The sequence below is a fragment of the Ammodytes marinus genome (genome assembly GCF_949987685.1).
Source record: "Ammodytes marinus genome assembly, chromosome: 20".
NCBI lineage: Eukaryota > Metazoa > Chordata > Actinopteri > Uranoscopiformes > Ammodytidae > Ammodytes > Ammodytes marinus.
In genome coordinates this window covers 11,689,623-11,703,512 of record NC_137224.1, presented here as the reverse complement: position 1 = coordinate 11,703,512, position 13,890 = coordinate 11,689,623, and the positions used below count along the sequence as shown (strand labels likewise).

The 13,890-nt window shown below is 42.8% G+C and overlaps 2 protein-coding genes across 3 annotated transcripts; one reads left to right on the top strand and one right to left on the bottom strand.

Moving 5' to 3' along the window:
- Window positions 1–88: 88 nt before the first annotated feature.
- Window positions 89–5,834, top strand: mto1 (mitochondrial tRNA translation optimization 1). Of its 2 annotated transcripts, none has more exons than XM_080048747.1 (13): window positions 89–213; window positions 1,074–1,276; window positions 1,417–1,616; window positions 1,856–1,973; window positions 2,090–2,385; window positions 2,801–2,913; window positions 3,051–3,241; window positions 3,781–3,911; window positions 4,391–4,595; window positions 4,812–4,983; window positions 5,086–5,195; window positions 5,328–5,485; window positions 5,618–5,834. In XM_080048747.1, exons 2-13 carry the CDS (start codon window positions 1,087–1,089, stop codon window positions 5,786–5,788), a joined length of 2,055 nt encoding a protein of 684 aa, XP_079904873.1. In that variant the 5' UTR covers window positions 89–213; window positions 1,074–1,086; the 3' UTR covers window positions 5,789–5,834. The 2 variants fall into 2 exon arrangements, with proteins under 2 accessions (XP_079904873.1, XP_079904872.1); XM_080048746.1 differs by having other exon boundaries at window positions 2,087–2,385.
- Window positions 5,835–9,002: 3,168 nt separating this feature from the next.
- LOC307266810 (tectonic-3-like) lies at window positions 9,003–13,459 on the bottom strand. The gene is made up of 14 exons (XM_080048918.1): window positions 12,826–13,459; window positions 12,419–12,533; window positions 12,232–12,329; window positions 11,990–12,099; window positions 11,737–11,845; window positions 11,388–11,500; window positions 11,253–11,291; window positions 10,772–10,846; window positions 10,569–10,688; window positions 10,375–10,473; window positions 10,171–10,274; window positions 9,942–10,089; window positions 9,647–9,781; window positions 9,003–9,494 (listed from the first exon to the last, which is right to left on the bottom strand). The coding sequence occupies exons 1-14, from the start codon at window positions 13,202–13,204 to the stop codon at window positions 9,264–9,266; spliced, it is 1,875 nt and encodes a 624-aa protein (XP_079905044.1). The 5' UTR covers window positions 13,205–13,459; the 3' UTR covers window positions 9,003–9,263.
- Window positions 13,460–13,890: the final 431 nt, after the last annotated feature.

Genomic DNA, 13,890 nt, shown 5'->3' with positions numbered 1-13,890 from the left:
AGGGACAGCCAGTGCAACCGAATTGACTTTAGCATAACAACTTTGTCAGTGCGCCTATACACCAGCTATTACGACATTAAACTACAAACAGCATGGCGCCGTCCATGAAGAACGTTTGTGTTACATACCGGTGTTGAGTAATTTTCCCAAGGATCTTGATGTCGAGCAACTTTGAAATTCCCCCATATAGGTCCTTCGTCATCTGCCGAAGCTGTAAGTAAATTTAAACACTTTAGGCGATGTGTTAGTTGCGTCCTACACATATGCTATACTATAGCCTAATGTATTGCAGCGCTTAAGTCTAGTCTCTTATGTTCTTTTCGAATTCAGTCTCAGTGTCTTTCGGAATCGGATCCCCTTTAAAGTTGAATAGAGGACTACCGCACCCAATTCCTACAAATCATGACGGTCCACGTTTCATATTCAGAGTTCTGCTCCAGCGTAAATCAATGATTTAGCCTACCAAATCAACACATCCTGAGATAACAGTTATGTCCTAAATCAGTAGGCTAGTGTCTGAATGTAAGCTGTGGTGGATTTTAATTATTAGTTTTTCTTAACCTTTGATTTAAAAATGCAGGCAATAGTGACAGTACTTTGAAATTAATAAAGGGGCATTACAGCAATTAAGCGTTTTGCTTTCATAAAGTCACAGGACTCACAGGTGACCAATTTTGAAAAGTACAGGCAAAACTACAGCCTCATAGACTAACAATATCTTTTAGAACCAAGCTTCAGAAACTTGAGCCTACATTTCCCAAAAAGCATCAGTTAGTGGATTCCTTTATAACCTCATAAGTCTTCCAAACTCCAAACCTCATGTTTTTAACGCTATCTTCCAGTTAATATTTAAAGTGTTAAAACCAAGTGGACCTTGGACGTCCTCAGTTCTTTATTCCTTGTTTCCTCTAAATTATTTTGCCCTTTTAATCAATTACATGAAAAACTTGAATATCAAAATATAGAGGAAGATTTGTTTGTAGAATAAAGTGAGTTAGTATTTAACTAAAGATTTTTGCTTCATCATTGAATTATGTCCACATTTCTGACCATGTTACCTTCACTCCACACAGCTGTGCATCTCACATGTTGACAAAGAAGCTCCCCCACCTGCAGAGTGTCCTGGTTCTGGTTTGTAGACGTGCCAGTCACCTTGCCCGTCAGCATTATGATGTCATTGTTGTGGGCGGGGGCCACGCGGGGACCGAGGCGGCGGCAGCAGCAGCCAGAGTGGGAGCTGAGACGCTCCTGGTCACACAGAAAATACACACCATTGGTGAGAAGAGGAGACAGAAGCTTACTTTTTCCTCTTAGTGTGAAATCTGCTGATCTAGATAGTTTTTTTGATATGTGAATTCGATTGCCTACACATGGCCCAAACTGAGCTCTCTCTTTCCTCCCACCCCATCCCCCCAGGTGCCCTGTCCTGCAACCCGTCTCTGGGAGGAGTGGGGAAGGGCCAGCTGGTCAAGGAGGTAGATGCTCTGGACGGCCTGTGTGGTCGAGCAGGAGACTGGGCTGGGATCCATTTCTCCATCCTCAATCGCAGGAAAGGCCCCGCTGTGTGGGGCCCCAGGGCCCAGCTGGACCGCCAGCGCTACCGCCAATATATTCAGGTATCTTATACACAAAAGGTTTTCATCTTGTGTTCTGTATTGTGTTTTTCATGTTTCATGTTGCTTTGCCTATATGTTGTTTTGTATTGTGTTTTGAGCCTGTTTTGGTCAGCCGATGTTGTTTTAAGTGTGCTATATAAATAAACCTTGACTTGACTTAGTATAACATCATTTGTGTCTGTTCATTGATTTAAACAAATTGTAATGAACTGTGCGTCTGCCTGCTGTCGCTCATTCAGTCAGAGCTGCTGTCCACTCCCAGGCTGACGGTGGTGGAGGGCTCAGTGGAAGAGCTGCTGGTAACAGCACCAAACCCAGAGGAGCCCGGATGCCACAGAGTCACTGGGATACGTTTGGGTATGGAGCAAATTATAGCTACAGTATCCGTCAATGTTTGGTAATACTGTATATGTGGGTAATTACAAAAAATAAAGTCTTTCAATACATTTATAATTTGCAATTCTCTATAGCAGATGGAAGCCAGATGATCTCGGCGAGCTCCGTTGTTCTAACTACCGGTACTTTCTTGTCGGGCTCCCTCTTCATGGGGCAAACCACGTCCCCCGGGGGTCGCATTGGAGATGCCCCATCGAGTGGTGGGTTGTCTCAGACGCTGAGGGAGAGGCTGGGGCTGAGGACAGGCAGATTGAGGACAGGCACACCTCCAAGGATCCTGAGGGATTCAGTAGACCTTTCGCTGGCGAACGTTCACCTTCCTGACAGTCAACCCACTCCTTTCAGCTTCCTCAATACACACACACGCTGCAAGGTGAATTTTAGTCTGAAGTAGTTTAGCACTATAGCACTTCACTCCTTACTTTGGGATCACAAACACTGCAAGGTGCAGCCTCATTTGATTCTATGCTTTATTTCAAAGATAAGGCCCAACGTGATGTCTTCTAGATGCTTATTTTGTCTTCACAGTGGCCATTAATCAGCTAAGCATGACTTTTTAGAAGCTGAATGTAACAGAGTTTTAGTATATTTACTAGATATGTAAAAAAAATATTCACAAGTTAATATATTCATTGGGAAATATTTTTGTTGAAAAATTGATCGACAAAAAGTTTTTTTCAGCACTAGGAAAAGCTTCATAGTTTAGACATCATATCCATTCCTAACATTTTAAGTAGTGTCCTTTTAAATTAATGGATATTTTATTTTGAAACCAAAAACATCCTTAGCCTGAAGAACAGCTGCCTTGCTACCTGACCTTCACTACTCCTGGTGTGGAGCGTGTGGTGAGGGAGAGTCTTCATCTCAACTGTCACATACAAGAAGACGCCAAGGGTCCTAGGTACACACACACACACGCACACACACAGACACACACACACACACACACACACACACACAAATAAGCACAACTTAAATGTCAGGTATAGTACATGGTGTGATGTAAATCTCTAAACTGTGGCCCTTCATCTCTCACAGATACTGCCCCTCCATTGAGTCGCGGGTGCTTCGATTTCCAGGACGGAAGCACCAGGTGTGGCTGGAGCCTGAGGGGATGACCTCTGACCTCTTGTATCCTCAGGGTCTATCCATGACCATGCCCCCTGATGTGCAGCTCCGCCTCATCAGAGAAATCCCTGCAATGCACAGAGCTGAGATTCACATGCCCGGTACACTACATTTAACCCGTTGAACCACGTAGCAAAATATTTGCTCACTGATACAATGATATGGCTTGTCCCAGTAACGATGTTGAGTGTATTGAAATGCCCCGATCGCCTAGCCTGGAAATCCAGACCCATATCTAGTACGATAGAGGGTCTGGCCACGATCAATAGACCTTTCCAACCAGGGGAGGCACCTTTGCGTGCATTTCAAATGCCACTGCACGCAATTGGATAGCACTACGACCAATCAGAGCAATGAACAAGGTGACATATTAAGCCCATTTCGTTAAAGAGAACATCGGGTTAACTGTTAAATTAAACTTTTGCCGTGGTCGGTCGGCAAAACAGAACATTCCTTTTACTTGCTAATGAAAGATTTGAGTGCCGTCTTCCAAATCGCTAAGTGTCGAAATTTAATTTGCCAGCGTCTAGCGGCAGGTCTTGATTTCCAGGCTACCGATTGCCTGCAATCATGGATGGATCTGACGCAGAAATGTTGCCTGAATGTTTCCTTATTTCTATGGGTTTCTTTTTGCCTTCAGGTTATGGTGTGCAGTATGACTTTGTTTGTCCCACCCAGCTGAGTCCCGCCCTGCAGGTGAAAAGTACCCAAGGTTTTTTTTTAGCCGGTCAGATCAACGGAACAACGGGCTACGAGGAGGCTGCTGCACAGGTAGCCGCTTGTTCTATTTTATTTCACTTTATTACTATATAGATAACACTTCAACTTTGCGATAACATCCCTGTTTTGCTGGGATGCCCCTCTACACTCTTACTTCATACTGATACAAATTTTATTTGTAGTATTTTTTTCCCCTGCAATTATGAAACCTGTTTATTTGTATTCGATAATACAAGTGCTATCTAGACGCACAAATATTGTTCCCAGGAGTATCATGAATGAGGAGCTTCTTGCCTTACTGGATTTACTTGTTTTTGCTGTTTATATGACTTGGAGGCATAGAGGCTTGGATTCCTCTTTGTCATGACAAATGTTGGGGATCTAGTTTGTGTACTAATTAGCAAGACACGTGGCCATTTATATTTCCACTCGTATACATAACAAAAGGACCCCCAAGGATAGTATACGTAAATGTAACGACAGACACTAAGTTAAGCTAAAGAAATAACAGTTTGTTGCTGCGTGTGCAGGGCCTGTGGGCAGGGGTAAACGCTGGTCGCTCTGCGCTCTCCATGCCCACGCTGGCGCTGTCGCGGACAGAGAGTTATATCGGCGTCCTCATCGACGACCTGGTCAGTCGAGGTGTTACAGAGCCCTACCGCATGTTCACCAGTCGGGCCGAGTATCGAACCTATCTAAGACCAGACAACGCCGACCTCCGCCTCACTCTGAAAGGTAGGCACACACCGCAAACGACTGCAGCAACGCAATTTACAATAAGATGTTATCAATGTCTGAAACTATTTTTGTATGTGAGTAGTGAGTATGGTAAAGAATGATATCTACCTCTACCTACGTTAGTAGTTTCATACACATTGCTGTCGAGTCTGTCTTCTGTCTCTTAGTATTTCTAGTTAACATTTTTTCTTTTCTTTTTTTTACCTCTGTCAGGGTTCGAGGAGGTGGGATGTGTGTCGACCTTGCGCTACCACGAGGCAGTGAGAGTGAGGGACAGTCTGCAAGATGCACTGGCCACCCTTCAGTCTCTCACTCTCTCAGCCCACAGCTGGAGGAAAAAGCTGCCCAGCATCCACATGAGTGAGGCCAAGAGCGCCATGTTGAAGTGAGAGATGTTTGTTAGTTTGTATCTCAAAATACAGCAAAATAAGCACATTCATGGTCATATTCTGGTCCTGACTGTTACTATGTGGCTTCTTTTCTACAGTGCTATGGATCTGCTGCAGTACAATGACGTGTCCTTTGAAATGTTGGCTTCTGCCTTCCCAGAGGGCCTTGAACCTTACATGGAATTCTCACAAAGACTCAAGATAGAAGGTAAAAAAAATATTTTCTGTAATAATTCCACCAGTTATCTTTCTGCATTGTCTCAAAATGTTACTTTGGTACTTTTAAGCTCCTTCGACATAGTTCAATCTGTCTTAATAAAACATTATTTATTTTGTTTAGCTGTGTACAGTCCTCACTGTGACAAACAGAAGACCGAGATAGAGAGAATTCAGAAAGAGGAGAACATGTCTCTCCCACAGGACATAGACTATTTATCTCTACCGGTGTCGCTGTCTCAGGAAGTCAGAGAGATTTTGGACAGAGTTCAACCCAGCACTGTGAGTTTGGTTTTCTTCTACTTTTGCATCCAAAATACAGAAAATTGGACAGTCTCCGTGCAGAAGAGACTGTTTTTCAGTGGACTCTTGGCCGCTAACACGAAACTAATACTGCACTTCTTTGTATTCCAGCTGGGAGCTGCGACACGTTTGCAGGGTATGACTCCCGCTGCAATCGTCCACCTCCTCAACTATGTTCGTCACGCAGGACAAAAGGGGAGAAGAACACAGAAGAAGCAACCACACCAGAAGGGGGACAGAGAAGAGGAGCTGTCTGCAAGAAATGCATCTTTACCTCAGTAAAACAATGACTCGTAAAACCTCCTGTAAAAAATTATTTATTACTGAAAATACACAAATAAATTTAAGTCCATTTTCACGTTTCAGTTTTATCAAAATTGTATTTTATTGTATAAAGCACGTTGTGCTACATTTGCTTGTATGAAAGTATACAAATGAAGTCTGATTGAAATGGATACACAAGTAGATTTCTTGACCTCACTGTTTTCCCGCAAAAGATACCTATAGACTACCTCAGTTCCCGATGACTAGATACGCAGTCCCCTGCAGAGCGAAGGATGATGAACAAGATGTCCCGGACATCACGCAACAAAATAGGTTTTCTTTATATTCTTTTTATACTTGTTTCCATTTCAGATAACAAGGCCCATGTTATCAAACTCCCGAAAGAGAGACTTAAGAATTTAGTGAAAGATCAAAGTAAACATCCTGTAGTTGTACTCCTTCTCACAAACAAAGTTATTGCTGAAATTGTCCAATGGGTAGGCAGCAGGCTACAGGTAGCTTACTCATTGGACAGACGCTGCTTCCCAAACTCTAGTCTACCTACAGAAGGCTATATCAGACAATCACTGGGATGAAATCATTGCTTAGTATCAGCGCTTCAAAGTAGCCTACCAAACCTCCCCTGCAGCCACAACGCCGCGTTTTTATTGCCTCTTCTTGTTCAAATGTTAATTTGTGGTGCTCCGACGACGGACAAGTAAGTCACTTTCTTCTAACAAACCTAGTGATTTTAGAAATTGACTTCAATAACAACTGAAATTAGTTGGATTTTACAGTTAATGACCTATTCCGACTCACCAGCTGTGTAGTAGGCTAAGTTTGTGTGTGTGTGTGCGTGTGTGTGTAGCACACTTGAATAATTCAACTCAAGAGTGACTTGAACAGTAGTTTCTTTAATGAGTTCTGTAAACATACACAGGCAAAGTACACATTTGGTTACAAAACGTTCTGTCCGCCATGTTTCAATACTGCTCTACAAAATGTGTTTTACTGTCTGTTTGTTTACATCCTAATCTAAGTATTACACAATTGACAAAAATACAGACAGAACAGAGGAGTTCAAAACAGGCCTGGATCGATCCTGGTATTGTAGCCCAGTAAACTTCCCATCCACCTGTGGCCTTCCACTTCCACCCCCATTCACCTGGTGACATGAGTTGAGGGGCTGCAAGCATCATCTGTCCCAAGCATTGGCCAGCTTGGTAGGCTGGCAGCCCCTTCTGTGTTGCATCAGTGCTGCTTTTGTTGGGGGGGTCCCTTAATGGTTGTACCTTTCTGGGTGAAGAGCTGCTCGTGCGCGTGATTAACTGATTCCTGGCTGCTAGTGCAGTCATACAGCAATAACATAAATCACTCTAGAGGCTCCATGCAGTTGTCTATGGAGTAAGCCAAGACAAAGAAGGGTCTCTTGATGTCATCAAAGCCCCTCCATGTATCCCATTCTGTCTTAGTCCCTGCCACCAAAAGATGACGGTGTCACAACCAGTGAATGCTTTGAACACTGGTCAGGCTACACATTGAAGTGCCCTCACCATCTCATGACGTCCTTCAAGAACATGAAGGAGAACCCGATGGCCAACTACTCCTTCATCCCAGAACCTGTTTTCTGTCAGTCCATCTCTCCCTTCATGAGAAAAGGTGCATCATTGCACTCTTACCAACAAGCAAGATATTTATTATAAATTATTAGTGGACACTATATTATTATTGAATTGTATCATGATACGTTTGTCCCTGCCGGTCCCTGCACTTTACATTGCATAGCGCAGTAGTGCCCCCTACAGGCTCCTGGACATCTTCCCTTTGCTTTTTTTTTAATCAAGTATGAATTAGAAGAACCTATGCTCAATATAATTGAAATTATTAGTCCATTAATTAATCAGTCAATTGACAACTCTTTTGATAAATGTTTCATTCTCTTTCTAAACTTTTTGAGCAGAAATGCCCAAAATATATTTTACACTGTCAAAAGATTTTCATGTTTGTTATTTCTTTACAGGTGAAGTAGGTGACTGGAACAACCATTTCACACCAGAGCAATCGGAGATGTTTGATGAAGATTATGAGAAGCAAATGAAGGACGTCAACATCCCATTCAGGAGCCAAATCTAACAGATGTTAGAGATCTCACATTGACGCAGCTCTGCAAACCAAAAACTAGCACTGAAGGCACAAATGTTGTTGGAAAAAAATTTGACACTATAACTAAAAACTGGATACAATTGATTTTCTCACTTCTCAAGCCTGGTGTTCTAACACTATAATCACTGCACTTCGTGGAGTGTAGACACAGAGGACAATCACTCAATCAAATGTACCGTATGTTAAAATGATCAATAAAATGTTCTCCAAGATACAAGTCCATGAGTTTGTAATCATCACTTTATTGCAGCTTTTCACGTAAACAATATATAAGACCAAAAGTATGAGACCTCCAACAGAGTCCGCTGATTGCACGAAGCCTATAGAAAGCGCTGGCAGCTGGAGGCATGTGGCTTTTTTTCTGTCCATACGATCTGTCATTTTGCAACCCTACACCACACTGTACAGAGCCCAGCCAAGAGCAGGGAGCCTGCACGAGACACGAGCAACACAGACTAGAATAAAAGTAATGAGCTGCTGCACAGTGAGCTGCTTCTTCAAATTGATTACACTTGATGAAGCTTTTCAGGGTTCACACACACTCATGAGATAAAACATTAACTGCAAACTGATTATTTTCATGTTTAGTTGGGATGCCCCTACAAACTCTTACGACATATAAACATATTATAAGTAGAATTATATGCAACTTCTTTAAATAGATAACACGAGTGCTATTTGTGGACAACACTTTTCTCCGCTTCACTTGAAAGGCAGGCACACTGTCAGATACTGGAGCAATGTGATAATAATAATAGTTTGGTACCAATGTTTGAAACTACCTTTGTTGTCACATACGCATTGCTGTTGATTCTGTCTTTATAGTTTTTCACCTCCAATAAACTTTTAGACAGGGTTCGAGGAGGTGCGATGTGTGTCAACCTTGCACTACCACGAGGCAGTGAGAGTGAGGGACAGTCTGCAGGATGCACTGGCAACCCTTTAGTCTCTCACTCTGTCCACCCACAGCTGTGTGGATACACGAGTGAGGCCAAGAGCGCCATGTTGAAGTGAGAGATGCTTCTTTGATCTCAAGGTACAGCAAAAGAAGCACATTGTTGGTCAAATTCTGGTACTGAATTGTACTATGTGGCTGGAGCTGTGTGCCAGAAATGCATCTTTACCTCAGTGAAACAATGAATGACTCGTTAAAAATCCTGTAAAAATCTATTTATTACTGAAAATACACAAATAAATTAAGGTCCATTTTTACGTTTCACTCTTATCAAAATAAATTCATGTGGTAAACATTCTTCCATCTACAACCATTTTACAAAATAAGTTCCCCACCTGCTCCTCTGTCAGCCGTCTAGCTACCTAGTGAAAAACTCTATAATCCTGTTAGTAACATCAGTGTGAACAGCATTAAACTCCACAAGACCTTCTCGGTGCCGCTGCCGTTAATAACGAGGTGCCCGTCCAGCTCAGCAGTGCCTCTAGTGAAGAAACCAAACGGAAACTTCCAGTGAGGCTGAGGCAAGCCCCTGGGGGGTTCTGGGTAAACCGTAGTGTCAACAAACGTCACTTCGGTGCTTAGAATGATTGGGGATGGCAGGGGACACTGAAATAAAAAATGATGGTATGCGGGTATTATTAGAGTAGGTGAAACGACATGTGTTCCCATAGAAAAGAAGGATTTCTGATGGAGCAATCAGAGTGTAGAGTATACAAAATATGTATATACAGTATATAGTATAGTACATATGCATCTACCTTGAATGTTTGACACTGGAAAACGTATTTGGCCCCAAGGATGTAGTTCTGGGGCAGGTCTAAGAGACCCTGGCGAGCCCACAGCACTCGGATAGAGAGAGAGTTGGGGAGGACGCAGCCTGACTCACATGATTCCTGAGAGAGGGGCAAGGAAAAAATAAATGAATACTGCGAGAAGGAGGAAGACACTGTTATAGATTCAAACACATGGTCTTTTAATTCAACTACATCCAGGATAGCAGAGAAAAACAGAGCTCGAAGTCATGAAAACTCTTAACTCCTGCCCGAGCTGTACCTGCAGGCTGACAGGGCACTCCTCAGTAATGACTCTGGCCCAGTCCGGTTGGGAGCCCAGGTTCATGGCAATCACATCAGGAGTAGTAAGTCCCTGCAAGATCCCGTAAATATTGGAACGCAGATCTGCGCAGTCACTAGATGGGGAACTACATGGCACGAGGAGATGGTGAAATTACGCGAGGAAAAAAACTCACTATTGCGTCATTACAATCTAATTATAGACTCACCTGAATGTACAGCCAGAGATGGCGTTGTATGTAAAGAGGACGGGGGCTCGTCTGCTGGGATCAGAGGAACACTCGCCACTCTGTGACACCCCCAGCGTCGTCAGCTTACGCCCTGTCAAGGAACTGTAATTCATGTTTGACTCAAATCTAGCTGGACAAAAGAAGATATGACTTAGAGAGAAGTTCACATGTATGTGAGGATACAGGCTTCATTCCTTCATCAAAGCGACCACTGACGAGGGATCCCACTCTGAGTCCGACTGCAGGGAGCGCACCTCCTGCAGTGGGGCTCGGTGTTGCCAACTGGTAGAGGGAAGCGGGGTTAAAGTTAGTGTGTGAACTTGCTGCTCGGTGTGTGAACTTGCTGAGTGTTGAAATATGTGGCTTTAACATGCTACCTGGAACTGTACGGAGTGCATCTGTAACAGTGGCTGATTTGCATCCACATCAGCTAATATGACATTCACTGTGGCGTACATGAGCTCCCCTCTGCCCGTGTATCCTATGACAAACTCCACCTATGGGAGAATCAGGGAAAAGCAAATTTGAGATTTGCGATTGTGTAGGCGGAAATTAAATCTAACATTTTTAATCTACTGACCTTTTTCACCACATTGACACAGGAGTTGTTTTGTTCACTTGGTGCAGGCCAGTCAGACAGTGGAGTTACTGGGACCTGAAACAAGAGTTACCATAGCTGCTTACTTTGGTGGAAAAACACGTCTTTAAGAAGCATTACCTGTTGGTGAAGGATATATTTTCTTAACCTGAACCTGTACCTCTACAGGCAAATTACTTTATTAGTTTACTCTTTTTTTTTTAAAACACACACACACTACCTTACCTTTGAGTTGACAACACCAAGTAAGGTAATTTTCCATGCAACAAATAGAGTTTACAGTATGTATTTTATTAAGACTTGTGCTTTTTTAGAATTTACCCCTTATGACATGAAGACGAAAACCCCAAATGCCAGCGTTGTCAGCTTATTTTGTATAGGCTGACATAACTAGGCTGTTGAATAACTTTCAAAATAAAAGTGTTTATGCTAATGTCATATATGGCTTTCAGCTTTGACTTACCAGTATGCCTAACACTTGAACCGTCTCAGGTATTGGAATCTGTAATGAAAGTATAGATAGTAGCCATTCAGCTGTGAGGTGTACAACAGTTATCATCAAACATAAAAGCTCTTTAGCACAGGCGGACTCTCTGACCTTGATCAGACTCAGGTCGGAGAAGTAGGAGCGGGCGTTGAGAGTTGGGTCTGTGGTGCATGACAGAGGAGTCAGCATGCGGGTACAAGACAGAGACACAGACCTCAGGAATTCTGAAAGCAAAAGGAAACGGTCTTCAAAAACCGTCTTTTGGCTAAATACGATTTTTCTGTCATTTTGCTGTTACTGAGAAAGACCCTCACACAAAACATAACACAGATGACAGGTCTGGATTTGAAAAGGTGTGTGTGTGTGTGTGTGTGTGTGTGTGGGGGGGGGGGGCAGACTCTGCCATGCTGCAAAACTCAACAGTTTAACATACTGTAGTTTGCAATAGGTCTGAACTTACTTGCAGGGTTGCGGTTGATACAGAATGCAGCAGCAGCCCCTGGAGATGGCTGACGAAGGAGACCCCGCACGGACGAGTTGGAGTAATATGTCTGGATGACATCATCAACCTAGAAAAAAAAGTGGAGTCTTGTATGCATTTTTTTTTATCAAAGATAGACTCTCCAATTCAGTTTGAGCGCGGTCTCTGCCTTCAAATCTCCAAAGTTGCTTGAATAAAAAAGTGTGAGCAGAAAAACAGCATCTCAGTTTACCCTGTAGAAATCTCTGCTGTGGCTGCTTGTAGGTGCTGGTGGTGAGAAATGGTACGAATCCCCTAAAGCTGGATACTGAAGTAGAGCTGGGAGAGACTGGGTAATTTTATCTGTTGGGAGATATTGAAAAAAAGTTTTTAACATTAATGGAAGATACAAATACGTTGCTATTTGTTGTAACATAAACGAATGATGCCTTTGGTGATAGCAAATGTTACCATAATCTTATTACATCCAAGTACCTTCAGACCGGACACAAAACAAGGAGTCGGTCACAGTGACAAGAGACGACTCCACGTTGGCCTTGAACATCAGCCATTTCTCAATGCAATCTCCTGATCTGTGAAATAAAAGGTACAAACTCTTTTAAATGCTAAACATTGTGAAGCTATATGTGCTATTCATTTAAATCATGCACCGAAGACATACATGGCTTTCTGTGGGCATCCAGTGAAGACAGTACTCAAGTTTGCAATACCACAATCGACTGTGTCACAGCAGCAGCCAATGTCACATAAATCAGGGGTTAAATCACAGAGACAACCTGGAAGACAACGAGAAAATACTTGGGTGAGTCACATTATTAAATTGTGATTGAGTATTGCATCTGCAATACGTGAATTCAAATTGTTTACACATCTTATTAAAAATTTATTTGTAAATGATTAAAAAAATCGATTCTTAATAATGGAGTTGGACAGAGTTAGTTGGATCACCTCTTTTTATCAAATCTTTCAAAAAGAGGAAAAATAGATGCTCACCTAAATAGGACCGACAACACAAAAAGTTTACAATTCCAATAAAATGAGAAATCACAGGAGGCAGGTGTAAGTTACCCTCTGAAGTTACCACAGGTTGGCTGGTGGTTGCATAGGGCGTTTCAGTCACCGCAGTGGGAGCCTCAGACACGGTCAGCGTGGTGGCTGCCGTGGGGTCCAAGGTGGAGTGCACAGTGGAGTACATGGTGGAGTACATAGTGGCGTGCACAGTGGAGTACATAGTGGGGTCCACAGTTACCGCCTCAGTGCTGCCGATGCCGGTGGACTCCGCTGTGACTGGATCGCCCGGAGCAGGGGTCGCTGGGCTGAGAGGTCCCCCATTTGTAGGATTGGAAGTTACAGTTGAAGTGGCCCCAGATTCCGAGGCTGCGTGACCCAAACGTCCACACAAGACGATTAATATCGGAAGTGAACGACACCACTTGCGGGAATTCATTTCGTCAAAATATAGCCTACATTATGGGGTCGAATAGTACGAAGATGCTATATAGCTAATGCTAAGTCAAGAGTTTATTGATCTCCGACGTCCCTCTTTAGGACTACAGACTATATAAAAAAACTGCTTTAAAATTAAGTAGGCAAATGAGAAAATGTTTTCCACGGAGGCATTTAGCCCAACATGCTATACATACGTCGATGCTTAAACCATGGACCTATTATAGAAGCCATAAACACACCGCGGACCAGGCATGTTGTTGCCAAGGAAGTGATCAACTCGACTTCCGTTTCTAAGGTAAGCCTATCATTACCGTAAAACCTGTAACAGATATACACGTCCAGATCATGGTCCAGATTCAAGATCCTTATTGTTATGTGCAAATCAATTGGGTTACATGAGCAGTTGTTTTTGTCAATAGAAGTCGCGAGTCAATGCAACATTAGGAAAAGAAAATGTATAAAGAGGAACACACAAATGAAGCGTCAAACTGACACTCAAATGGCTACATAGGCCTAAATAGCACAAAGACATAGCCTATAGTATATGGCATGCCATAACCTAGTGCAATTTTTATGAGCTATTAACCCAAAGCCTTACCATTTGTATGCCTATGCACAAAGTTTAGTAAATATAATTGTATCCATAAAAAATTAGACAAAGCAGTTATTCACTAAAGAGGTCAT

Bases quoted from the DNA above. Each gene is read 5' to 3' on its own strand.
- mto1 (XM_080048746.1), top strand. From the start codon at position 1,087: ATGTTGACAAAGAAGCTCCCCCACCTGCAGAGTGTCCTGGTTCTGGTT. The intron at 4,984-5,085 runs GTGAGAGATGTT...TCTTTTCTACAG, and splicing joins GCCAAGAGCGCCATGTTGAA to TGCTATGGATCTGCTGCAGT. The intron at 5,486-5,617 runs GTGAGTTTGGTT...TTTGTATTCCAG, and splicing joins ACAGAGTTCAACCCAGCACT to CTGGGAGCTGCGACACGTTT.
- LOC307266810 (XM_080048918.1), bottom strand. From the start codon at position 13,204: ATGAATTCCCGCAAGTGGTGTCGTTCACTTCCGATATTAATCGTCTTG. The intron at 10,474-10,568 runs GTAGCATGTTAA...TCCCTCTACCAG, and splicing joins TGCACTCCGTACAGTTCCAG to TTGGCAACACCGAGCCCCAC. The intron at 9,782-9,941 runs GTACAGCTCGGG...CCCCTCTCTCAG, and splicing joins AGTGCCCTGTCAGCCTGCAG to GAATCATGTGAGTCAGGCTG.